This window comes from Capricornis sumatraensis, chromosome X, assembly GCF_032405125.1.
Source record: "Capricornis sumatraensis isolate serow.1 chromosome X, serow.2, whole genome shotgun sequence".
Taxonomy (NCBI): domain Eukaryota; kingdom Metazoa; phylum Chordata; class Mammalia; order Artiodactyla; family Bovidae; genus Capricornis; species Capricornis sumatraensis.
The window spans coordinates 70,549,280-70,576,325 of record NC_091092.1 but is presented as its reverse complement, the minus strand read 5'-3'; the positions used below and the strand labels follow the sequence as shown (position 1 = coordinate 70,576,325).

Genomic DNA, 27,046 nt, shown 5'->3' with positions numbered 1-27,046 from the left:
ATTAGGTCTAACTGGTCTTTTGTATCTTTTAGAGTTTGTGTTTCCTTGTTAATTTCTGTTTAGATGATCTATCCATAGGTGGGAGTAGGGTATTAAAGTCTCCCACTATTATTGTGTCATTGTTAATATCCCCTTTCATACTTGTTAGCATTTGTCTTACATGTTGTGGTGCTCCTATGTTGGATGCGTATATATTTATAATTGTTATATCTTCTTGGATTAATCCTTTGATCATTATGTAGTGTCCTTCTTTGTCTCTGCTCACAGCCTTTGTTTTAAAGTCTAATTTATCTGATATGAGTATTACTACTCCTGCTTTCTTTTGGTCTCTATTTGCATGGAAAATCTTTTTCCAGCCCTTCACTTTCAGTCTGTATGTTTCCCCTGTTTTGATGTGGGTCTCTTGTAAGCAGCATATAGAGGGGTCTTGTATTTGTATCCATTCAGCCAGTCTTTGTCTTTTGGTTGGCACATTCAACCCATTTACGTTTAAGGTAATTATTGATAAGCATGATCCCATTGCCATTTATTTTGTTTTTTGGGGTTCAAGTTTATACACCCTTTTTGTGTTTCCTGTTTAGAGAATATGCTTTAGCACTTGTTAGAGAGCTTGTTTTGTGGTGCTGAATTCTCTCTGCTTTTGCTTGTCTGTAAAGCTTTTGATTTCTCCTTCATATTTGAATGAGATCCTTGCTGGGTACAGTAATCTGGGCTGTAGGTTACTTTCCTTCATCACTTTAAGTATGTCTTGCCATTCCCTCCTGGCCTGAAGAGTTTCTATAGAAAGATCAGCTGTTATCCTTATGGGAATCCCCTTGTGTGTTATTTGTTGTTTTTCCCTTGCTGCTTTTAATATTTGTTCTTTGTGTTTGATCTTTGTTAATTTGATTAATATGTGTCTTGTGTGTTTCACCTTGGGTTTATCCTGTTTGGGACTCTCTGGGTTTCTTCGACTTGGGTGATTATTTCCTTCCCCATTTTAGGGAAGTTTTCAACTATTAACTCCTCGAGGATTTTTTCATTGTCTTTCTTTTTGTCTTCTTCTGGGACTCCTATGATTCAAATGTTGGGCGTTTAACAGTGTCCTGGAGGTCTCTGAGATTGTCCTCATTTCTTTTAATTCGTTTTTCTTTTTGTCCTTTCTGATTCATTTATTTCTACCATTCTATCTTCTATTTCACTAATCCTATCTTCTGCTTCTGTTATTCTACTATTTGTTGCCTCCAGAGTGTTTTTTATCTCACTTATTGCATTCTTCATTATATATTGACTCTTTTTTGTTTCTTCTAGATCCTTGTTAAACCTTTCTTGCATCTTCTCAATCCTTGACTCTGGGCTATTGATCTGTGATTCCATTTTGATTTCAAGATTTTGGATTATTTTCATTTTCACTTTCATTATTCGGAATTCTTTATCAAGTAGATTCCCTATCTTTTCCTCTTTTGTTTGGTTTGGAGGGTATTTATCCTGTTCCTTTACCTGCTTGGTATTCCTCTGTCACTTCATCTTGTTTATATTGCTGGATTTGGGGTGTCCTTTCTGTGTTCTGTGAGTGGGGTTATAACAGTGGCTTGTCAAGTTTTCATGATTAGGGAAGCTTGTGTCAGTGTTCTGGTGGATGGAGCTGGATTTCTTCTCTCTGGAGTGCAATGAAGTGTCCAGTAATGAATTATGAGATGTCAGTGGTGTTGGAGTATCTTTGGGCAGCCTATATATTGGAGCACAGGGCTGTGTTCTTGTATTGCTGGAGAATTTCCATTGTATGTCTTGCTCTGGAACTTGTTGGCCCTTGGGTGGTGCTTGGTTTTAGTGTACATATGGAAGCTTGTGATGATCTTCTGTCAAGTAATGTTCCCTGGAGTAAGGAACTCTCTCGTGTTCTCAGGGTTTGGACTTAAGCCTCCTGCTTCTGGTTTTCAGTCTTATTTTCACAGTAGTCTCAAGACTTCTTCAATAAAGCACCGTTGATAAAACCCCAACCACAGTGAGGAAGCTCCACAATAAAGAGAACTCTCTTTCACTTTTGGAAAAAGTCCCCCCCCCCCCCACAACCAACTGACTCGCAGATGGATTTAGTTTTCATCTGTGATCTTCGTTATCTGTAGATTCCAGTTAAGTACCTTCTAATTGCTTTATAACCTAGTTGGACACTTTAAATACAAAACCTAAATTTAAGGTGAAGTCCTAGCTCAAAATATGTACATAAATAAAATAAATTATTATAACTACAGTCCATGTTATATTTTTATGGTTGATACTATTAATCTGGGAATATTCCTTAATGATATCAAATGTTAATAGAATCATAGAGTTTCTTTAAAATGTAATTTTCTTTCTATTTCTTTTGAAATGTATCAAGCCTATACACCTTTTTCATTTGGAGTAACAGACAGGATACTTGTACATTTAACTACTGATATTAGAGCAAACAATTGAATTGGGAATCATGAAACTGTTTCTGCTTACCAGTTCCACTGTTTTAATTCAAAATTTCCAAGACTGAAATAGAATAGGTTCTGTTAGCTGTCTTTAGCAAAACTTCTCTGGCCTACCCAGGTTACTCAGTTTTGAAATTTCAATGCCAAAAATGTTCTCAGGAAAGAACCAGTGCCTTTGTGCTGAGAAAGATATAGAAATAAGATCTGTAGAGAGACTTGCACACAGTAGGGACTCAATTGTTTCTTTTTGAATGAATGCACACATGAATGCATAAATGACTAGGGAAATTTTGGATGAGACATCATGAAACCACTTATGTAAAAGAAAATACTTGTATTGATCATTAAAGAATTATAACCCTGCATAGCAATCCAGAAAGCCAAAGCAATTAAAAGAATTATTTTGAAAAATCAAACTTTTTTATTCTCTGTGACATTTCAGAAATAAACCTCTAAAAAACTAAAGTGGTAATCACCTAAGTCAAGAGAAATGAAAGTTACAAAATTACAAATTCTTTTTGAGTGACACTTTTTATGGAAAATAATTTTTCCGAAAATAAGTACTCATAAACTAATGAGTTCTTCTAGAGAAACATAACCAAAAAATGTTTTGTACAATCAAATAAATGTTCCTACTCAATGTATCCCCCCCAACAAATCTCAAGTTGCTCAAATTATACTAATTCCTCAAAGACGTGAATCACTTCTTCATGAAGACTGTATCACTCATAGAAATTTATTTGCAACTTTGTCTTAACCCTAGTCACATCTGCCTTGTGTCATGACTACTCATTTAGATGTTTCTCCCTCACAAATATTAGCTAATATTCATTGAGCACATCCAGTATGTCAGACATTATGCTTATCACTTTACATACCATTTCTTGTTTAATTCTCATGGCAGTTGTATCAGTTAGGCATTTATTTTGCCCATTTTACAGACCACAAAACTCAAGTTTAGAAGGATTAACTAATTTGCCTAAGGTAATGCACCTTGGCAACTCTAAGAGCAGGGATTCACTCATATATCTGTCTGACTGCAGACCCCAGTGCCTTAAAAAGTGAAAGTATTTGTTACTCATTGGTGTCTGACAATTCGACCTCATGGACTGTAGCCTCAAAATGGATTAAAGATCTAAATGTAAGACCAGAAACTATAAAACTCCCAGAGGAAAACATAGGCAAAACACTCTCTGACATAAATCACAGCAAGATCTTCTTTGACTCACCTGCCAGATAATGGAAATAAAAGCAAAAATAAAGAAATGGACATAATTAAACTTGGAAGCTTTTGCACAGTGAAAGAAACTGTAAACAAGGTGAAAAGACAGCCTTCAGAATGAGAGAAAATAATAGCAAATGAAGCTACTGACAAGGAATTAATCTCAAAAATATACAAGCAGCTCATGCAGCTCAATACCAGAAAAATAAATAACCCAATAAAAAAATGGGCCAAAGAACTAAATAGACATTTCTCCAAAGAAGACATACAAATGGCTAACAAACATGAAATGCTGCTCAACATCACTCATTATCAGCGAAATGCAAATCAAAACTACAATGAGGTACCATTTCACACCAGTCAGAATGGCTGCTATCCAAAAGTCTACAAATAATAAATGCTGGAGAGGGTGTGGAGAAAAGGGAACCTTCTTACACTGTTGGTGGGAATGCAAACTTGTATAACCACTATGGAGAACAGTGTGGAGATACCTTAAAAAACTTGGAATAGAACTGCTGTATGACCCAGCAATCCCACTGCTGGGCATACATACTGAGGAAACCAGAATTGAAAGAGACACAAGTACCCCAATGTTCATCACAGCACTGTTTATAATAGCCAGGACATGGAAGCAACCTAGATGTTCATCGGCAGATAAATGGATAAGAAAGCTGTGGCACATATACACAATGGAATATTAACTCAGCTATTAAAAAAAAAAAAAAACACACACACACACATTTGAATCAGTTCTAATGAGGTAGATGAAACTGAAGCCTATTATACAGAGTGAAGTAAATCAGAAAGAAAAACATCAATACAATATATTAACATATATATATGGAAAAACATCAATACAATATGTTAACACATATTATGACCCAGCAATCCCACTGCTGGGTATACACACCGAGGAAACCAGAATTGAAAGAGACACATGTACCCCAATGTTCATCGCAGCACTGTTTATAATAGCCAGGACATGGAAACAACCTAGATGTCCATCAGCAGATGAATGGATAAGAAAGCTTTGGTACATGTACACAATGGAGTATTACTCAGCTGTTAAAAAGAATTCATTTGAATCAGTTCTGATGAGATGGATGAAACTGGAGCCGATTATACAGAGTGAAGTAAGCCAGAAAGAAAAACACCAATACAGTATACTAACACATATATATGGAATTTAGAAAGATGGCAATGACGACCCTGTATGCAAGACAGGAAAAAAGACACAGCTGTGTATAACGGACTTTTGGACTCAGAGAGAGAGGGAGAGGGCGGGATGATTTGGGAGAATGGCATTCTATAATGTATACTATCATGTAAGAATTGAATCGCCAGTCTATGTCTGACGCAGGATACAGCATGCTTGGGGCTGGTGCATGGGGATCACCCACAGAGATGTTATGGGGAGGGAGGTGGGAGGGGGTTTCATGTTTGGGAACACATGTAAGAATTAAAGATTTTAAAATTTAATAAAATAAATAAATAAATAAATAAATAAATAAATAAATAAATAAATTTAAAAAAAAAAAGAAAGATGGTAATGATGACCCTATATACGAGACAGGAAAAGAGACATATAAAGAACAGACTTTTTTTTTTAATCTTTTTTTTTTTTAAGTATTTTATTATTATTATTTTTTTTTACTTTACTCTGTGGTAGAAGGCAAGAGTGGGATGATTTGAGAGAATAGCATTGAAACATGTATATTACCGTATGTGAAATAGATGACCAGTCCAAGTTCAATGCATGAAACAGGGCACTCAAATCCAGTGCACTGGGACAACCCAGAGAGATGGGATGGGGAGGGAGGTGGGAGGGGTTTCAGGATGGGGGACACATGCACACCCATGGCTGATTCATGTCGATGTATGGCAAAAGCCAGTACAATGTTGTAAAATAATTAGCCTGCAATTAAAACAAATAAATTAATAATTTAAAAAATTGTTCCAGCCAATAAAACCAAAGGAAAAACTTCCACCCCCAGCACTACAGGACCTCCAGCTCACAGGATGTATAAGTCAGTTTGCTACCACTTACTAATAGCTATATTCTGGATTAAATATATTTTGTGTGATGGTCTGTGAATACAATTGTAATTCATAACATTGATGCTTTAAAATTCTAAATATAGACTTTTGAGATGCATTTCATTCATAAATGAATGTTTGTAGATAGTTTGTATCCTTCTCATGTCTAGTCCCTTGAAAATGCAAAGTACAATAGAAACCTGTGCATGGTTTTGTGTTACAGGCAATCATTATTTACTAGTTGTGTTTCTATTCTTTTAGTTTGTGTGTATTTATTCATTTATTTTTTATTCTTGAGATCCAGTCCCAGAAACAGCAACTATTATTTGAGAGATAAATTCTGGAGATTTTGGAATGAAGGGGTTCCAGAATATATTTCAATAAATGAAATAGTCATTGTAGAACTAACATATTCATGTTTTTGTGTTTGAAAATATAGCTCACTATTCATTATAATTGAATTGTTTTTAGTATGATGAGGGTCATTTGTTTCTTAAACTGAGGTAAAGATGGAGGACAGTAGGTAGCATAAGATAGTGATTAAGACCATAGTGTTTGAAATTAAACAGATCCGGGTGAAGTCTCAGGTCTACTATTAATACTTAATAGCTCTGTGATTGTGTTGTATTAAAAATTAGATGTAAAGGGCTTAACACAGTACCTGGCCCATGACAAGAGCTTAAATGGTATATTATATTGTTGTATTCTCTTTTCTCTTCATCCTTGAGAATATGTGAGCCTTATACTCTATTAACTGTAATGAGAAGAAATCGTACTTATTTCTGCCTACCAGATTTTCTCTTTAGGCCAGGCACACACGGAACTGGTAACTTATAGTGCTGCTAGCTGTGTATGAGTTACACTATGTAACTTTGGAAAGTGGTTTAATTTTTTTCTCATAAATTATTCTTATTCATTGCAAAATATTTACAAAATTGACAATTTCTTTTTAAAAATTCTAACCAAATATGCAAAGATATCCATAAACAATATTCTGGTGGACATTCTTCCAGGTTTTTTTTTTTTTTTTCCTATGTATTATGGCATTTAAAAAGCATGATAAGAAATCCACTATAAAGAAGGGAAAAGGTTAGTTTTAATGATGGAACAGGCTGGTTCTACTTCTTTCAGGACAATGGGGCCAGGACTGTATTCAGGTTGAGTACAACATAATGGAGGTCTTTCACCAGTATAGAGTGGCTTCTCTCTGCAAAGACGTATAAAGGTCATTTCTTTCTAAGCCATGGCAGCTTTCTTTTCTCCATACACTGAAAAACACTGGGCTTATTATAACTTGTTACACTAGGCAAATTTTATACTTCACTAGTACATTTTTTTTTTAAATTTTACTTAAATTGAATTATTTGTGAATTATCTAAGAATTACAACCCAGTGCAACTGCTGACATTTGCAGGGGGCGCAGTGGAGCAATGGACTTAAACCTGTTGTTATGATATGTTTTCTCTTCTCAAGTTAAGATGTAAAAGCAACCTGATTAAAATTAGATTTGAACAGGACAAAATAATGTACATTTTATATTGATCCAAAGTCTAAATCCATTCAAATATTAAAACTTCACTCATATAACAGCTCAAAAATTCTCATTTCCTCACTCTTTTCAAACTTAATGAAATGATTTACACGCAAAGCATTAATTGCAACATTTATTGCTTTAATGTATCAGTGTAGCAACCATACATTCAGAGGTTTATCTGATTTTAGTTATCTACTGATAATACTTGATGCTTGTTCTGTCCACTTTTCAGAGTGAATGCACTTCCTATTTATTCTTCTTCAAAATTAAAAAAAGGAAGTATAAAATTAAAACAAACTTTACAACTATAAGGAAACTTAAAGATAATTTAATATAAACCCCTCATTTTTCAGCTGAGGAAACTGATGTCCAGAAAGACCAAGAGATGTATGTATGATTACATATTTGAATTTTTCACACAGGAGTATAACTAAGTTATCTCAACAAATCAGAGTCTCATCTACGTTTAAAGAGTTCCTAGAGAAAATAATTTCTACACAAAGTTCAGCCGATTTAAAAAGGTTAATTGTGGCAAAAATTACATAATATATAATTTACCATCTTAACTATTTTTAGTGTACAGTTCAGCAATATTAAATATATTCACATTCAGCCAATTTTTTTTTTGCTTCAACATATTTTGTAATCACTTTATTGAGACCAAAAGCCATACTATTATATTAAAAGGTTCAGTTGTTATTTTTGTGCTCTTGGAGTGACAACTCTACAATGTGAAACAATAAATAGTGGATGAAGGCTGGTAATTTTGTAACTGTTACCTAAATATCAAATCATGTCAAATACGGTATGATATTCCAGTTAAAAGGCAAAAGAGAGATTGTTGTAGAAATAATAGCCAGATCATTAAAAATCATTATTTCTTTTGCTTTTTATATACTGGGATGAGACTAAAGAGAAACATCATTTTCACAAGCCATTTGAATTATTTTGTTTTCTGATAAAATACAATTTTTGCACTTCATTCTTTCAAAGGAAGATTTAGTTTCTAGATATTTTATAAATTTTAGCATTATTATGAAAATATCAAGAAGATATTTCCCCAAAGTTTTATTATAGAAGATTATGGAAACAAAGAATTATTGGTTTTGATTTGTTCTTGATACATAGAGATAGTTTTAGATATAGTTGAATCAATTAGTATCTCAAATACTTTTCATAAAAGCATACTATGATTTTCTCACTTAGCTTCATTACTGACTACTGCATTGGGACTGGAGTGTAAACAGTCACATCAAGTGAGGGCTCTCTCAGATTAAAATGAATTCCAGTCAAACTTTTTTCATTGTCCCCGAGAAACACTTTATTTATTTATTTATTTTAACATTTCTGCATGTCTTATTTTTTTAATTTTTTTAAATATAAATTTATTTGTTTTAATTGGAGGTTAATTACTGTACAATATTGTATTGGTTTTGCTATACATCAATCAACATGAATCTGCCTCAGGTATACACGTGTTCTCCATCCTGAACCCCTCTCCTTCCTCCTTCCCCATACCATCCCTCTGGATTGTCTCAGTGGAGCCTATTATTCAGAGTGAAGTAAGCCAGAAAAAAAAAAAAAAAGAATACAGTATACTAACGCATATATATGAAATTTAGAAAGATGGTAATGATAACGCTTTATGTGAGACAGCAAAAGAGACACAGATGTATAGAACAGTCTTTTGGACTCTGTGGGAGAGGGCGAGGGTGAGATGATTTGGGAGAATGGCATTGAAACATGTATAATATCATATATGAAACGAATAGCCAGTCCAGGTTTGATGCATGATACTGGATGCTTGGGGCTGGTGCACTGAGATACACTTTAATTAAAAAAAAAAAAAAAAAAAGCAGACGAGTATTTATGAGCTCCTATATTCTCAGTGCTGGAGGGTAGAAAAGGTAGAAGAGGAGGCTGGCTTCATGACTCTCTCAGCACTGAAGACCTAAAGCCTGTAGCATTCCCTGAATGCTTCCTTGTTTTGCTCCATAATAATTTCTTTTAATCTTTAATGCCATTTGATATTGCAGTTTCTTTTTTAAAACTTTGTATTGTGGTATAGCCAATTAACAATGTTGTGAGTTTTAGGTGAACAGCGAAGGGACCTAGCCATGCATCCACATGTATACATTCTCCCCCAAACTCCCCTCACATCCAAGCTGCCACATAACACTGAGCAGAGTTCCATGTAAATATTGCATAGTTTCTGATTCATATGAACTACTTAAATAGTGAAGACAGTTTTCAACCAGCTACTCATTAAATCTTTTGTTACCAAACTCAGGTTCAGCTGCTTGCATCTTGAAAGCCAGTACTGGAGACACAAGCGTTGGTTGGAAAAGGAAAGTTCACTTTATTCAGGAGGCTGGCAACCTGGGGAGAAGGTGGACTTGTGTCCCAGAACCCATTCCAAAGATTTTGCTCTAGTCATGAAAGTTTTTAAAGGGAAAGCTAATCACAGTTAATCATTTCAGGATGGGATGAGAACCTTCATCATCTTTCACTGTGTGCAGACTTGCTGACTCTGTGTGATCTTTCTTTAGATTCTATCTCATTCATACAGTAACTGGGGAAAAGATCTACTAATCAGTTAATTCTTCATTTTATTTTTCAGTCTAAGAAAAGAATCAACAAATAAGGCATTATGTGATCGAAAGATTTGGGAGATATGCTTGGGCCAGAGATTAATGAAGTAGGGGGGCACCTGGTATAAAAACTGAGTTAAAATATAGCTACTAAAGTGATGAAACAAAGGGACTCTTGCAAAGAGCTACTCCCTACAAAAATCTGTGTTTATTTATTTATTTATTTGCAAAGAGCTGCATACAATTTGACAGGTAAATTAAGTGCCTAGTAACCTGAGTTACAAAATTTGTGTACAGAGATAAAACTCCCTTTTAATTATTAGAGCTTGTTGATACTTCAATACTGTATATAGTAAGGGTGAAAACAGATAAGTGATTGGAATTAATAGTCTAATAAGTGATCTCAAAAAACCCTGTTATTTCTTTAAAATCTTTGTCATAGTATATTTTTAAGAAAAACTATTGTTAGAACTTTATTACTAAGTGGCTGTACTTTAAAAAATAATATTCCTCTCTCTTTTAAAAATATTTTGCTGAAAGAAAACTTTGGAGTTTTACAGTGAAAATAGAAAGAAATAAAGAGTGAAAAGGGGTGACCAAAAGTCTGTTGGGTGACAGCTGATAGTGAAGGGAAAAGAAATCAAAGAAATAGGGATAGGAAACTTTATAAAGTAGATGCAAATTATTACTAAATTAGCTTTTGCGGAGTACCAAACTACAAGAACACAAATTTGTTTTGCATGGAGAACTACAGGAACCATATCTGATTATTACTGGTAAAGATTTGACATGGTTCTTTTCTGATACAAGTTTTAGATTGTAGATTCTAGTCCTAGCCACTACATACAGAGGTGAATAGTTATAACAATTTTATAGCAATTTACTATTGCCCCATATAGAGCTTGTTATGTAAAGGGAAATCATAAGGTATGCAGACTATAGGAAATAAAGCATACCTGAAATTGTTTAAGTCTAGTGAAGATATATCTCATTTTATTGTGCTTCACTGTATTGCACTTTGCAGTTATTGCATATTTTACAAATTGAAGATTTGTGACAATCCTGCATTGAGCAAGTCTATCAGCACCATTGATCTAATAGCATTTGCTCACTTCATGTCTCTGTGTCATATTTTGGTAATTCTTACAATACTTTGAACTCTCCACTAACAAAAAGATTACAACTCACTGAAGGCTCAGTTGATGGCTAGCATTTTTAGCAATAACAGCTTTTAAAATTAAGGTATGTAGTTGATTTTCAGAAATAATACTGTTGCATATGTAATAGGTTACAATACAAAGTAAACATAGCATTTTTTGTACACTGGGAAACTACAGTCTGTGGGATTGCAAGAGTCGGACATGACTAAGCAACTAACACGACTATATGAACGTTTGTAGGCAAAGTAATGTCTCTGTTTTTTAATATACTGTCTGTGAAGTGAAGTTGCTCAGTCGTGTCCGACTCTTTGTGATCCCATGGACTGTAGCCTACCAGGCTCCTCTATCCATGGGATTTTCCAGGCAATAGTCCTGGAGTGGATTGCCATTTCCTTCTCCAGGGGAGCTTCCCAACCCAGGGATCAAACCGGGTCTCCCGCATTGTAGACAGACGCTTTACCATCTGAGCCAAATGCAAAGTACAGTAACTAGACAGTAATATACTGTCTAGGTGCACATAGTTTTGTCTGTGTGTGTGTGTGTGTGTGTGTTTTTCCCAAGGAATAAGTGTCTTTTAATTTCATGGCTTCAATCACTGTCCACAGTGATTTTGGAGCCCAAGAAAATAAAGTCTGCCACTGTTTCCATTGTTTCCTCATCTATTTGTTATGAAGTAATGGGACTGGATGCCATGATCTTTATTTTTTGAATGTTGAATTTTAAGTCAACTTTTTCACTCTTTTCTTTAATATTCTTCAAGAGGCTCTTTGATTCCTCTTCATTTTCTGCCATTAAGATGGTGTCATCTGCATATCTGAGGTTATTGATATTTCTCCTGTAAATCTTGATTTCAACTTGTGCTTCATTCAGCTCAGCATTTCTCATGATGTACTCTGCATATAAGTTACACAAGCAGGATAATAATATACAGCCTTGGTGTACTCTTTTCACAATTTGGAACCAGTCTGACATTTGATGTCTGATTCTCACTGTTGCTTCTTGACCTGCATACAGGTTTTGAAGGAGGCAGGTAATGTGGTCTGGTATTCCAATCTCTTTAAGAATATTCCACAGTTTGTTGTGATCCACACAATCAAAGGCTTAAGTGTACTCAATGAAGCATAAGTAGATGTTTTTCTGGAATTATCTTGCTTTTTCTATGATCCAATGAATGTTGCAATTTGATCTCTGGTTCCGCTGTCTGTTCTAAATCCAGCTTGTATATCTTTAAGTTCTTTGTCCACGTACTATTGAAGCTTAGCTTGAAGTATTTTGAGCATGGCCATGATAGCATGTGAAATGAGAGCAATTGTGTGGTAGTTTGAATATTCTTTGGCATTGGTCTTCTTTGGGATTGGAATTTCAATTGCCCATTACCAGTCCTGTGGCCACTGCTGAGTTTTCCAAATTTTTTGGCATATTGAGTGAAGCACTTTCACAGCATCATCTTTTAGGATTTGAAATAGCCCAGCTTAAAATCCATCATTTTCACTAGTTTTGCTCATAGTGACGCTTCCTAAGGCCCACTTGACTTTATGTTCCGAGATGTCTGATGCTAAGTGAGTGATCACACCATTAGGTTTTCTGAGTCATTAAGATAATTTTGAAGAATTTTTCTGTGTATTCTTGTCCACTCTTCTTAATATATTCTGCTTCTGTTATGTCTTTACTGTTTCTGTCCCTTATTGTTCCCACTTTTGCATGAAATGTTCCCTTGGTATCTCCAATTTCCTTGAAGAGATCTCTATTGTTTTCCTCTATTTATTTTCATTGTTCACTTAAAAAGGCTTTCTTGTCTCTCTTTGTTACTCTTTGGAAATTTGCATTCAGATGGGTATATCTTTCCTTTTCTCCTTTGCCTTTCACTTGTGTTCTTCACTCAGCTCTTTGTAAGGCCTCCTCAGACAAATATTTTGCCTTTTTGCATTTATTGTTTTGGGGGCATGGTCTTGATCACCACATCCTGTACAATGTCACGAACATCTGTCCATAGTTCTTCAGGCATTCTGTCTATCAGATCTAATCCCTTGAATCTGTTTGTCACTTCCACTGTATACTCAGAAGGAATTTGATTTAGTTCATACCTGAATGGCCTAGTCATTTTCCATACTTTCTTCAATTTAAGTCGGAATTTTGCAATAAGGAGTTCATGATCTGAGCTGTAGTCAGCTCCCTGTCTTGTTTTGGCTGACAATGTAGAGATTCTCCATTTTCAGCTGCAAAGAATATAAATAATCTGATTTCAGTATTGACTTTCTGCTGATGTCCATGCGTAGAGTCTTCTCTTGTGTTGTTAGAAGAGAGTGTTTGCTATGACAAGTTCACTCTCTTGGCAAAACTCTGTTAGCCTTTGCCCTGCTTCATTTTGTACTCCAAGGCCAAACTTGCCTGCTACTCCAGGTACCTCTTGACTTCCTCCTGTTACGTTCCAGTCCCCTATGAAGAAAAGGACATCTTTTGTTGTTGTTAGCTCTAGAAAGTCTCGTAGATTTTCATAGAACCATTCAACTTCAGCTTCTTTGGCATTAGTGGTTGGGGCATAGACTTGGATTACTGTGATACTGAATGGTTTGCCTTTGAAACGAACAACTATCATTCTGTCATTTTTGAGATTAGACCCAAGTACTGCATTTCAGACTCTTTTGTTGACGATGAGGGCTACTCCATTTCTTCTAAGGGATTCCTGCCCACAGTAATAGATATAATGTCATTAGATAAATTCACCCTTTCTGGTTAATTTTAATTCACTGAATCCTAAAATGTTGATGTTCACTTTTGCCATCTGTTTGACCACTTCCAGTTTACCATACTTCATGGACCTAAGATCCCAGGTTCCTACGCAATATTGTTCTTTACAGAATTGGACTTTATTTCTGTCACCAGTCACATCCACAACTGGGTGTGATTTTTGCTTTGCCTCCATCCCTTCATTCTTTCTATAGTTATTTCTCCACTCTTCTCTAGTAACATATTGGGCACTTACCGACCTAGGGAGTTTATCTTTCAGTGTCATATCTTTTTGCCTTTTCATCTTGTTCATGGGGTCCTCAAGGCAGGAATACTGAAGTGGTTTACCATTCCCTTCTCCAGTGGACCATGTTTTGTCAGAACTCTCCACCATGACCCGTCCATCTTAGGTGGCCCTACATGGCATGGCTCATAGTTTCATTAAATTAGACAAAGATATAATCAAAGCAATCAGTTTAGTTAGTTTTCTTTAATTGTTCCCATTCTGTCTGTCTTCTGATGGATAAAGATAAGAGGCTTCTGGAAGCTTCCTGATGGCAGGGACTGGCTGTGGATGAATCTGTGTCTGACTTTGATGGGCAGGGCCATGATTAGTAAATCTTTAATCCAATTTTCTGTTGATGGGTGGGGCTGTGTTCCCTCCTTGTAGTTTTGCCTGAGGCAAAACTATGGTAGGGGCAATGGCAGGAATAGTGACCTCCTTCAAGAGGTATTATGCCAGGACTGTTGTATTCACTGCCCCTAACCCCACGACAGTCCTCTGTCGACCCATGCCACTGCTGGAGACTCCTCGACACTCATAGACAAGCCAAGCTCAGTCTCTTGTGGGGTCACTGCTCCTTTATCCTGGGTCCTGGTGTGCACAAGGTTTTGTTTGTGCCCTCAAAGAGTCTGTTTCCCCAGTCCTCTGGAAGTTCTGTAATCAAATCCCACTGGCCTTCAAAGTCAAATTCCCTGGGGCTTCTCAGTCCCTTTGCCAGATCCCCAGGTTGGGAAATCTATTGTGGACCCTAGAAATTTCACAACAGAACTTAAGTGGTATAATTGTTCTCCAGTTTGTGGGTTGTCTGCTCAGGGGCTCTATGGTGGGGCTCTATGGTGGGGCTCACACACCATGCCTTCCAGATCTGCTGCAGCCAGTGCCCCAGTCACTGTGGCAGGCCACTGCTGACCCATGCCTCTGCAAGAGACACTTAAACACTCAAGGGCATGTCTGGATCAGTCTCTTGTGGGGCCCTTGCTTCCTCGTGTCCATAAGGTTTTGTTTGAGCCTTCTGAGCATCACTGATGGATATGGAGTTTGATTCTAAATTCTATGTCACCCCTCCTACCATCTTGTTGGGCCTTCTTCTTTGCCCTTGGAGGTGGGATGTCTTTTTTTTTTTTTTTGGTGCGACCCAACATTTTGTAAATGGTTATTCAGCAGTGAGCTGTAATTTTGGAGTCCTCAATGGAGAAGATTAGCACACATCCTTCTACTCTGCCATCGTGTTTAGCAAAGGTCCATATAGTCAAAGCTATGAATTTTCCAGTAGAGAGTTGGAATATAATGAAGGCTGAGCACCAAAGAATTGATGCTTTTGAACTGTGGTGTTGAAGAAAACTCTTGAGAGTCCCTTGGACAGCAAGGGGATAAAACCAATCAATCCCAAAGAAAATGAACCCTGAGTATTCATTGGAGGTATTGATGCTGAAGCTGAACCTCTATGACTTTAGCCACCTGATGCAAATAACTGACTCACTATAAAAGACCCTGATGCTGGGAGAGATTAAAGGAAGGATGAGAGGGGGCGACAGAGGTCGAGATGGTTGAATGGCATCACTAACTCAATGGACATGAGTCTGAGCAAGCTACAGGAGATGATGAAAGACAGGGAAGGCTGTTGTGCTGCAGCCCATTGGGTCGCAGAGTCAGACATGACTGAGTGACTGAACAACAACATGGTAGAAAACAGACAAGAAAGAAAAATACAGTTTATCTTTGAAAATAATGTATATGCAAATTATATTTCTAATTTAATATATGTACTGGCAGAGTGACATTTTTTTTTCTTAAGATCATAAAGTGATTTAGAGTAGGGACTTGTTTGAGGGGAAAATCACACAATGCAGCATACCTCTCAGTAAATATTAAGCAGTTTATCAACTGTAAATTGCTTTAGATGTGGTCATAGTGCATGTAAGTTGGCAATAATATATTCTAGATAATATGTTAATTGGTTACCAACCCTAAGATACTCAAAGATGCAAATGAAGAACTGTCTTGTGCTGAAAGACACCAGACAGTATGTAGTATTACAGGGATTTCAGCTCATTCTCTATGTAAATCTTACTGTCTGAGGTTTTCATTATTCCATTTCTCTCAAAGAATCACAAATTGACCCACAAGAATGGACATTTGTGGCTACTGAGCTGCTTTCTTTCTTTTCTTTTCTTTTTTTTTTTTTTAACAGAATAAGATATGAGAATAAAACCTGCATGTAACAGGTTGGAAAACAAGACATTTATGATACTTATCAAGTAACCAAATGCTATTTTTAGGAAAAATTATTAAACATAGTGAAAGTATTAAAGGAATACATTCTCTTGAGATTAATTAGCACTTGACAGTTCACTTAAAGCTTTTGATTACCAATTATTTTAGATATTTTAAACGTTATCCAGGAATTGTTTTAAAATATAAAAAAAAAATAAATAAATTTTCACTAGCCAAATAAAACTGGTCATTCATGAGACACCTACACTTATACAGGAACTCAGTTTTTGCCTTCAAAATTTGCACAAAGAACTATAACTGAAAGCAAAATTCTAAAAAAGATTGAGAGCAGATAGTTGTCTATTACATTTTAAAAGGCTGGTAATTTACTAGTTGACCAAGCCTATCTACCTAAAGTAGTTGAGAATAAAATGAAAATAGAGCAATTAAAACATTAAAAAAACTGTTGGCCTAGAATACTGAACTTCATCAAAGAACTCTTCCAGTTTCTGGAAAAAATCCGAAATTATTTAGAGAAGAAGGAAGCAACATTAGATAACAATGACAGGAAAGACAGCTCTTTAGAACTAAATTGACTAGAGAGAAAAATACAACTTGACAGAGAAAACCAACATATATGTTGGTAACAATACTTGATTTTAAGTATAATAAATAATTTGAAATTATATCTTCAAAAATTGAAATTATCAACTGAAAAAGTCTTTATGTAAGCTGTTGTGAGGCGAAAAGAAATGAAAAGTCAGATAAACTTCTTATTCTATTTCTTTCAATGTGAAACAGTTAATAGTGTTTCTTAAAAAAAAAGGGGGGGGGGGAGGTTTATATTGGGCTGATGCTGAATGTCAGTATTTCAATACCCAATTAATGACAGAAAAATAAAAAGCAAGTCAGTAAGCAAGGTAACCAACTTCCAAAACAAATGGAAAAGTAAAACATCATGTTGATTAAACATGTCACATTTAAAAAACATTGAACATCATTCACACAACTGAAATACATTGTGTATATGTAAAATATATAACAAGGTGGTCAAGGACATTGGTTCTAGAGACTGATTAGATTGAATCCCAGAGCTGCTACTTTCAAGCCAAGTGATCTTGAGAAAGTTATTTAATTTATCCTGGCCTCATTCACCTGTGACATTCTCAATAGTAACAATGTCTATCTCATAAATATCATTGTGAAAATTAACTGAGATAAAATAAATAAAATGCCTATAATACATAGTTGCCACAAAATAAGCACATACATATGTTAGCTACACTTACTGGCATTTTAAATCATTAACTGTCTTAAATCAGTGCCTCTAACTGAATTTCCTGGATTTAATCTGACTGAAGCAATCCAAGAGGGCTTGTGGTAACTGTAAGTAGAAATGTTACTGATATTAAGGGAGCTGAAGGTGAATCAATCTTTTCAACTCTCCTTTGTGAGTGCAGGTTTAACCAAAGCTGAAATGTTTAAAAACTTTATTGGAGTATAGTAGATTCACAATACTGTGTTAGTTTCAAGTGTACAGCAAAGTGATTCAGTTATATATATATATATATATATATATATATATATATATATATATATATAATAGAAAAATAATGTATATCTATACATCTAGATCCTTGCTCAACACTGTTTTACCTACTACTTTGTGTTTTTTGTATGGTAATCCTTTGGCCATTTTCAGTGTAGATTGGTTTAGACTAAGGATTAGCAGCTGATGGTTTTTATGCTTTGAGTATCACAAGATTTATTATTGTTTGTTTAGTCTGGGCTAGTCATGAGCAAAAATGTGGACTTACAAAGCTGAATCATATCTTCCTCTGTCTGCATCTCAGATTCCTAGTTTGGCATTCTTACCCTTAAGGCTTTTAATGTGAGCCATTTTCTGGGAGTTTTGCATTTTTGAAAGGTTGTATTAGAGGTAGTAGAACATGTTTCTTTCTAAAATTCATACAACTGTGTGTATATCTATCACTCCTCCCCACATCTTCAGCAGAGAGTAATTTAAAAATAATTTAGCATGGGGTGGCAATAGGTTATTGCTCATCTCATATACAATGTTTTCCTCCCTTCCCTGCTCCCCAGTTGTTAAGAAAATATCTAAATATCTGACCCTTAAATGAATAAGAGTGGGAAGGCAGTCTTGCAGGCAATAAATCATTTTGATGGATTGAAAGGTGCAACAAAATACTCTAGAGTAAGGCTTGGAAAAGATTATTCAACAGGAATATAACAACATAATCTTGAAAGCATAATGAAGAGAATAAAACAGTAAAACACTCCCTGATTATCAAAAATTGCTTTATTTATAACAGTAGTGCTTTAGAGGCTACAAGTATGTATTATTTCTCATATTAGCCCTTGCCTCTTAGCGTATTTGATGCTAACTAATTATTAGAACCTGTCAGTGCAACCCTATTTAAAGAAGACTGATTAGGCAATGGGCTTCCCTGGTGGCTCAGACTGCAAAGAATTTGCCTGCAGTGAGGGAAATCTGGGTCTGAGCCCCAGGTCAGGAAGATCCCCTGCAGAAGAGAGAATGGCTATCCACTCCAGTATTCTTGCCTATAGAATCCCATGGACAGAGGAGCCCAGCAGGCTAGGGTCCATGGCATTGCAAAGAGTCAGACAAAACTGAGTGACTAAACACTGAATGAATGACTGATTAGACAATGTTAAATATGATAAAGCAGACACATTATTCTCAGCACACAAAAGGACACAGAAGCTGTCATTTATTTTGAAAATTAAGCATTTGATTGTCTTAGAAATGTTATTGTATAAATTCTGAGGAAATGTCATGTTTTTTTTATGTTCTGGAATGGAGTAAGGCATCTAGAGTAACAGAGATCCTAATTTAGTCTTCAACAACATTTGTGTGATCACTTTCTGTTAAAGTTAAATGCAAATATTTACTCTTACAGATTTTTTCCTCTTCTTTAGAGTTATTGCCTGTGCTATGAGCATGAAACGCTATGTGGAAGCTAACATTTCTCAGAAATCCCATACCACTATCAAGTACTTCATGAAGATGTGGAGCAGTGTTAGTGACACTCTTATCTTCATCTTCCTTGGTGTTTCTACCATTGGAAATAACCACGAATGGAATTGGCCTTACATTTGTTTCACTGTCATTTTCTGTCTTATTTGGAGAGCATTAGGTATGGTGAATATTGCTTTTTTATGTAAAATGTTTTGAGATTGCATTAGAAACAAGAAATTTAAAATTCCAATATGCTTTATTTGCTTTACTTTTCATAAGTTGACTGTTTTCTATTCTTCACTTATGCAGGGACTCCATAATAGCAAGGTTAAGAAACTGGCTCTAAAATCAGACTGAGTTCAAATTCTAGCTTCACTACATAGCCTTTTGACTTCGAAAAAATCATATAATCATGCTAGAAGTAACAGTCCTTAAAAATGAGAATAGTTGACACTATAAACACTATAAACTTTTTCCAACTATTGTGAGAATTTTATGATATAATGTAATCAAAGAGTTTAACATACAGCCTGGTACATCATAAATTCTCAGTAAATGTTATTCTTTAGTACTATTATTATTGGGCTTTCCAGGTGGCACCAGTGGTAAAGGATCTGCCTCCAATGCAGGAGATGCAAAAGACCTGAATTTGATCCGTAGCTAGGGAAGATCCCTGGAGTAGGAAATGGCAACCCACTCCAGTGTTCTTGTCTGGAAAATTCCATAGATGGAGAAGCCTGGCTGGCTGCAGTCCATGGGGTCACAAGGAGTTGGAAGTGACTGAGTACCCACACAGGCATGCAAACCCTCTTCTAATCCAGGGTTTACATTAAAAAATATATACTCCACTGGTACTGAAGTGAAATACACATGTAAGCATATTTTTCATCCTAAAAACATCACAGCTTCACTGTTACTTAAATTAAGCTGTCTCTTTAATCTTACATGTTGTAGTGTGTATAGAAACACAATTTATAGTTTATCATATTTTTTGACATTTCTATCTCTATTTTCCACATCCTCAACACATGAACAGAATCATTGTAGACTTTTCTTTGGAGACTATGAAAATTACCCCAGCAACACTGAAGGGCACATTTGCTTGTAATTTTAAGAATGAATAATAAGACTGGCCAGAGTATGCTTTATTATCTATTGAAATGTATTTAGGTTGGCACTAACAGTGAAACTATAAGCTAAATGTCATGAAAGTTCACAGAAGGCAATTTCTAATTTATTCTGAGCCCACTGGAAAATCTCACTAGAGTTATAAAATATTATTTTTAATCTAAATGTCTTTTTAAATAAAATTGAACAAAAAGTCTACTTTGTGTTCATGTGCTATAAAAAATAGCTGATGGAAAGAAAAATGCCAAGAATAACTGAAAATATTTTCATATAAAAAGTTAAGACCTATAGTCTCCCAAAGCAATAGAAATAAAAGCAGAAATAAATGAATGGAACTGAATCAAATTTAGAAACATTTGCATAGCAAAAGAAACCATAAACAAAACAAAACAATCTATGGAATGGGAGAAAATATTTGCACATGGTGTGACTGACAAGGGATTAATTTCCAAAATATACAAACAGCTTGTACAACTCAATGACAAAAAACAACTCAATCAAAAAAATGGGCAGAAGACATAAATAGACATTTCTCCAAAGAAGACATACATATGGACAATAGACACATGAAAATATGCTCAATATTGCTAATTATTGTTGTTATTCAGTCGCTGAGTCATGTCCAATTCTTTGCCACCCCATGGACTGCAGCACACCAGGCTCCTCTGTTCTCCACTATCTCCCCGAGTTTGCTCAAATTCACGTCCATTGAGTCAGTGGATGCTAATTATTAGAGAAATACAAATCAAAACTACAATGAGATAGCATTTCACATTGGTCAAAATGACCATCATTAAAGATCTATAGATAACAAATACTGGAGAAGGGATTGAGAAAAGGGAACTCTCAATCACTTTTGCTGGGAATGTAAATTGGTACAACTACTATGGAGAATGATATGGAGTTTCCTCAGAAATCTAAAAACAGAGCTATCATATGATCCAGCAATCCCACTCCTGGGCCTATATCTGGAGAAAACCATAATTCAAAAAGGTACATGCACCCCAATGTTCATTGCAGCACTATTTATAGTAGCCAAGACATAGAAGCAATATAAATGTCTATTGACAGATGGATGGATAAAGAAGATTTGGTACATGTATACAATGGAATACTGCTCAGCCAGAAAAGAGAATGAATACTATTTGCATTAACATGGATGGACTTAGATGTTATCATACTAAGTTTAGTATGTTTATATCATGCTTAATTAATATCATATGATATCAGTTAAATGTAGAATTTAAAATGTGATACAAATGAACTTATTTATGAAACAGACTCACAGACATAGAAAGAGATCTATAATTACCAAAGGGGAAAAGGGAGGGAAGAGGAATAAATCAGGAGTTTGGGATTAGCAGATACAAACTACTATATATAAAATAGATAAGCAACAGCATCCTACTGTATAGTACAGATAATTATATTCAATATCCTATAATAAACCATAATGGGAAAAATATATGAAAAATTATATATATATATATATACGTGTATAAGTGAATCACTTTGTTGTGCAATAGAAAATAACACAACACTATAAATCAACTATATTTCAATTGAAAAAAAAAAAAAGAGTAATAAAATTTTAAGGCCTAGTAAGAGAAAACATTAAAGATGAACACCAGGATTTCTATAGATTTGTAAATTTAGCTTTTTTTAATTTATTAATTTTTTATTGAAGGATAATTGCTTTACAGAATTTTTCTGTTTTCTGTAAAACCTCAACATGAATCAGCAATAGGTATACATATATCCCCTCCCTTTTGAAATTTTGTGTGAAAATTCATGAGATGAAACAAATCCTCTGTCCAATACCATTTTATACCTAAATTAAAATATGTAGATAATTGCTATATTTGGTATGAGAAGAGAAAAGCAAAAGATCTTTATCATAAATCAATGAAGTATCTTTACTTCCTTTAAGCCTGACATCACGATTTAGGTTAATTTTGTGCCTAAATAGACAGAGGAAAGATGAGCTGAATACAGGCCATAGGAGGCCATGTTTTTTTTTTTCCCCCTTTGGATTTTAGCTATATTAAATGATGTATATTTTTTGTAAGTCTGTTAAATTAGAAGGTTTCAGTATAATATTTTCATTCCTTTGGTTTGGGAATCCACATAGAATAAATAATAAAATTATAAAGTTAGCATTCTGACAATGTCAATATGACTGAATCAATTCATCTCAATTGTCCAAAATGCAATTTGACTCAAAATATGATGGATGAATTTCTGTTTAATCAAAATGATAACTTGGTCTCAAATATAATGTCAGTAGCCTTGAATTCTGGTAACTATACAGAAAAAGATTGATTAGAAATTTTATTACATATATTTAGGCATCATTGGAACATCTTAAATGTTCAAGTGTAGATAAAGCAGTTATTATTAGAAAAAATAATGATATAAACAGTCATGTGTGGCTTTGGAAACAGACTCAAAGTGTTAGGAATTCTTTTCTCTGGATGTGTGGGAATATAGGCGCTATATGCTTCCTTTGCATATTTATATTTTTCTCTAAAAGCTACCTTTACTTTTGTAGTAATATGAAAGAAAATTAAAAGAGCTAAAGAGACAGTTTTAAAAAGATAATTAAAATATCTTAAACTTTCAGTGGATTTAGCTCTCATTTATTTTAATTTAACTATGACTGCTCTAATAGTTTGACTATGCTTTCATTTTCTGACACTATTTAAAATATATCTATTAAATTAAAATGTTTTTAAAAACAGAAAAATGAACCAAGATTCTCAGTCATATACAGAGGCTGCAAGACTCCTCCCATGGCTCTCCAAATTGCCAATACCATATTACAATGAAGAGGATATGATATTTTTTCCAAACAAATCAATTTTGGCTAAATTGTCTGCTGACCAACTTATTTCAGCTCAAATTTTGTGTAAGAGTCCCCACTTTCAGCCCATTTGGCAAGGAATTTTGCCTTTCTGGTCTTGAAGTAAATTATCTGCTAAACTCATTCACAATAAGATTCTCAAAACATAATCACTGGGAGTAAGATCTGTGGGACAAAGGTTTAACTGGGGCCCTTCAAATAGTACTGGTACATGAGAAAATACTTCTCTTGTGCTTAAGGCTACTCTTTGACACTACCAACAAACGTGAGAAGTAAAAATCTTTGGCTGAGACTTGAGTCTCAGAACTTTAGATTCTGGGTAACAGGGGAAAAAATATCTTGTTTTTGAAGCCTTGAGGAATATGGAATCCTGGCTCATTAAAGATTAAAACCAACACAGGTCACAGTACTTAACATTTAGTTCACTAGTTGGGTCTACTCACTAGCATTTATGAAGAGAAATGTTATGTTCTGTTTGTAGAGACTATTTTGCAGAATGCCCCAGATTAGTCCACATAGCCCTAAAGAAGAGAAATGCACTGCTTTCATTCTAAAAAAACCGAAACGAATCAAAGGAAAAACCAAAATACAAACAAAATAAAATGTAGCTGTTTAAAGAAAGCTCTCTGAGGAAATCTTTTAATAGTTTAGCTCGTTTAGGCTTTTAAATCATTCATCACAAATCCTTAGAATTTCAATCTAGTTTAACACTATTATATTTGTAGCATTTCCTTCTGTTGATTAATTACTCAAGTATTCTTCTTATTCAAAAATTTAGGCGTTCTTGTGCTGACTTTCTTCGTGAACAAATGTCATGTGAATACAGTCACCAGAAAGGACCAATTTATTATAGCCTATGGAGGACTGAGGGGAGCAATCTGTTTCTCCCTTGTTTTTCTGCTCCCAGAGTTTTCCAGAAAGAAGCTCTTCATTGCAGCAACCACAGTTGTTATCCTCTTTACTGTTATTGTTCAGGTAAACAAAACAAAATAGTACAATTTGAAATCTTCCACTTAGATGGATATGAATAGTACAACATTCTCTTTCTAGGTCTTGAACTGAGTTATATTTAGGAGAGGCAATTATAGAGTGTGAAACAGTATCTACAATAATTTAAACAGAACATTTGCCAAAGCTGAGATATTTCTTTTTAAAGTAATAGGGGAATGGATGAAGGTACCATTTATTTAAGTAGCTGACACCAACAGTTTTACAAGTAAAACTTGCATTTTAGCTACTTAAAAAGGTAAGGTTGGGGTTGAGTGCAGAGGAGGAAATGAATGAAATACTTTAAGAATTTAATTCTAAAGAAGCTTTTCTCTTGAATTTTCTCATTATCCTGTCCATATCATCATTTCTCTTTAATTCCCAATTTACTGCAGTTTGATTTTATACAGTTGGCCAAAAGAATATTGGAAAAAAATATCTTAAAACATTTTCACAACTTAATGAGATAGTATTTCAAATTTTGGCTAAAAAGTTTTAACTAGAATGATGATGGTGAATATGTGTGTGTGTTCGTGTAGTGGGAGAAGACCAGTCAGAAGATGTGAATTTGGCAGGCTTCTCCTTAAAATAATTATTTCTCTAGAATGGGTGAGATAATTCTTTAGGCTTTGAATGTTTTATTTTGTTTGTAAACAACTGACTAAGATTGAGCGCTTATAAATTTAATTTAAAACTTAATGAATTTTATTAAACCTGTCCCAAATCAAATTGTGGTTTTATCTGGCTAACTGATTTTCACTTTAATATGTATCATGTAGCACAATACTACTTCAAAATACGAAGTCATTTTAAAGAATAAACTTACAATTCCTATATGTTTTAGAGTTCTTACTTAATATCTCTGATACTATATCAATAATAGTCATGAAATGAAATGAAATGAAATGAAATGTTAGTCACTCTGTCATGCTTGACTCTTTACAACCTCATGGCCTGGGGCTAACTCGGCTCCTCTGTCAATGGAATTCTCCAGGCAAGAATATTGGAGTGGGTTGCCATTCCCTTCTCCAGGAGATCTTCCTGACCCAGGGTTTGAACCCAGGTCTCCTGCATTGTAGGCAGACTCTTGACTGTCTGAGTCACCAGGGAAGCTCTCTAATAGTCTCCTTTGATTTTACATTTCCTCCAAATGTTCAAATGCATCTTACTCCTAGAGATGTCATCATTGACATTTACATTTTCCCATTGATTAGTTCAGTTCAGTTCAGTTGCTCAGTCGTGTCCAACTCTTTGCGACCCCATGAATCGCAGCACGCCAGACCTCCCTCTCCATTACCAACTCCTGGAGTTCACTCAGATTCATGGTCATCGAGTCCGTGATGCCATCCAGCCATCTCATCTGTCATCCCCTTCTCCTCCTGCCCCCAATCCCTCCCAGCATCAGGGTCTTTTCCAATGAGTCAACTCTTTGCATCAGGTGGCCAAAGGACTGGAGTTTCAGCTTTAGCATCATTCCTTCCAAAGAAATCCCAGGGCTGATCTCCTTCAGAATGGACTGGTTGGATCTCCTTACAGTCCAAGGGACTCACAAGAGTCTTCTCCAACACCACAGTTCAAAAGCATCAATTCTTCAGCGCTCAGCCTTCTTCACAGTCCAACACTCACATCCATACATGACTACTGGATAAACCATAGCCTTGACTAGGCAGAACTTAGTTGGTAAGTAATGTCTCTGCTTTTAAATATGCTATCTATGTTGGTCATAACTTTTCTTCCAAGGAGTAAGCGTTTTTTAATTTCATGGCTGCACTCACCATCTGCAGTGATTTTGAAGCCCCCCCAAAAATAAAATCTTACACTGTTTCCACGATTCCCCCATCTATTTTCCATGAAGTGATGGGACCGGATGTCATGATCTTCATTTTGTGAATGCTGAGCTTTAAGCCAACTTTTTCGCTCTCCTCTTTCACTTCCATCAAGAGGCTTTTTAGTTCCTCTTCACTTTCTGCCATAAGGGTGGTGTCATCTGCATATCTGAGGTTATTGATATTTCTCCCAGCAATCCTGATTCCAGCTTGTGTTTCTTCCAGTCCAGTGTTTCTTATGATGTACTCTGCATATCAGCTAAATAAGCAGGGTGACAATATACAGCTTTGACGTACTCCTTTTCCTATTTGGAACCAGTCTGTTGTTCCATGTCCAGTTCTAACTCTTGCTTCCTGACTTGCATACAGATTTCTCAAGAGGCAGGTCAGGTGGTCTGGTATTCCCATCTCTCTCAGAGTTTTCCACAGTTTATTGTGATCCACACAGTCAAAGGCTTTGCATAATCAATAAAGCAGAAATAGATGTTTTTTTTTTTTTTTCTGGAACTCTCTTGCTTTTTCCATGATCCAGCAGATGTTGGCAATTTGATCTCTGGTTTCTCTGCCTTTTCTAAAACCAGCTTGAACATCAGGAAGTTCAAGGTTCACATATTGCTGAAGCCTGGCTTGGAGAATTTTGAGCATTACTTTACTAGCATGTGAGATGAGTGCAATTGTGCAGTAGTTTGAGCATTCTTTGGCATTGCCTTTCTTTGGGATTGGAATTAAAATTGACCTTTTCCAGTCTTCTGGCCACTGCTGAGTTTTCCAAATTTGCTGGCATATTAAGTGCAGAACTTCAACAGCATCATCTTCCAGGATTTGAAATAGCTAAACTGGAATTCCATCACCTCCACTAGCTTTGTTTGTAGTAATGGTTTCTAAGGCCCACTTGACTTCACATTCCAGGATGTCTGGCTCTAGATTAGTGATCACACCACCATCATTATCTGGGTCGTGAAGATCTTTTTTGTACAGTTCTTCTGTGTATTCTTGCCACCTCTTCTTAATATCTTCTGCTTCTGTTAAGTCCAT

General features: G+C 35.3%; 1 protein-coding gene across 1 annotated transcript in view; it reads left to right on the top strand.

Annotated features, from left to right (window-relative positions):
* LOC138071748 (sodium/hydrogen exchanger 2-like) overlaps window positions 1–27,046 on the top strand; it is an 85,403-nt gene that overhangs the window by 12,563 nt on the left and 45,794 nt on the right. The window contains exons 4-5 of the mRNA XM_068963188.1: window positions 19,168–19,385; window positions 23,977–24,173. Of these exons, the coding sequence (XP_068819289.1) occupies window positions 19,168–19,385; window positions 23,977–24,173 (415 nt within the window). The remainder of the gene's footprint in view (window positions 1–19,167; window positions 19,386–23,976; window positions 24,174–27,046) is intronic.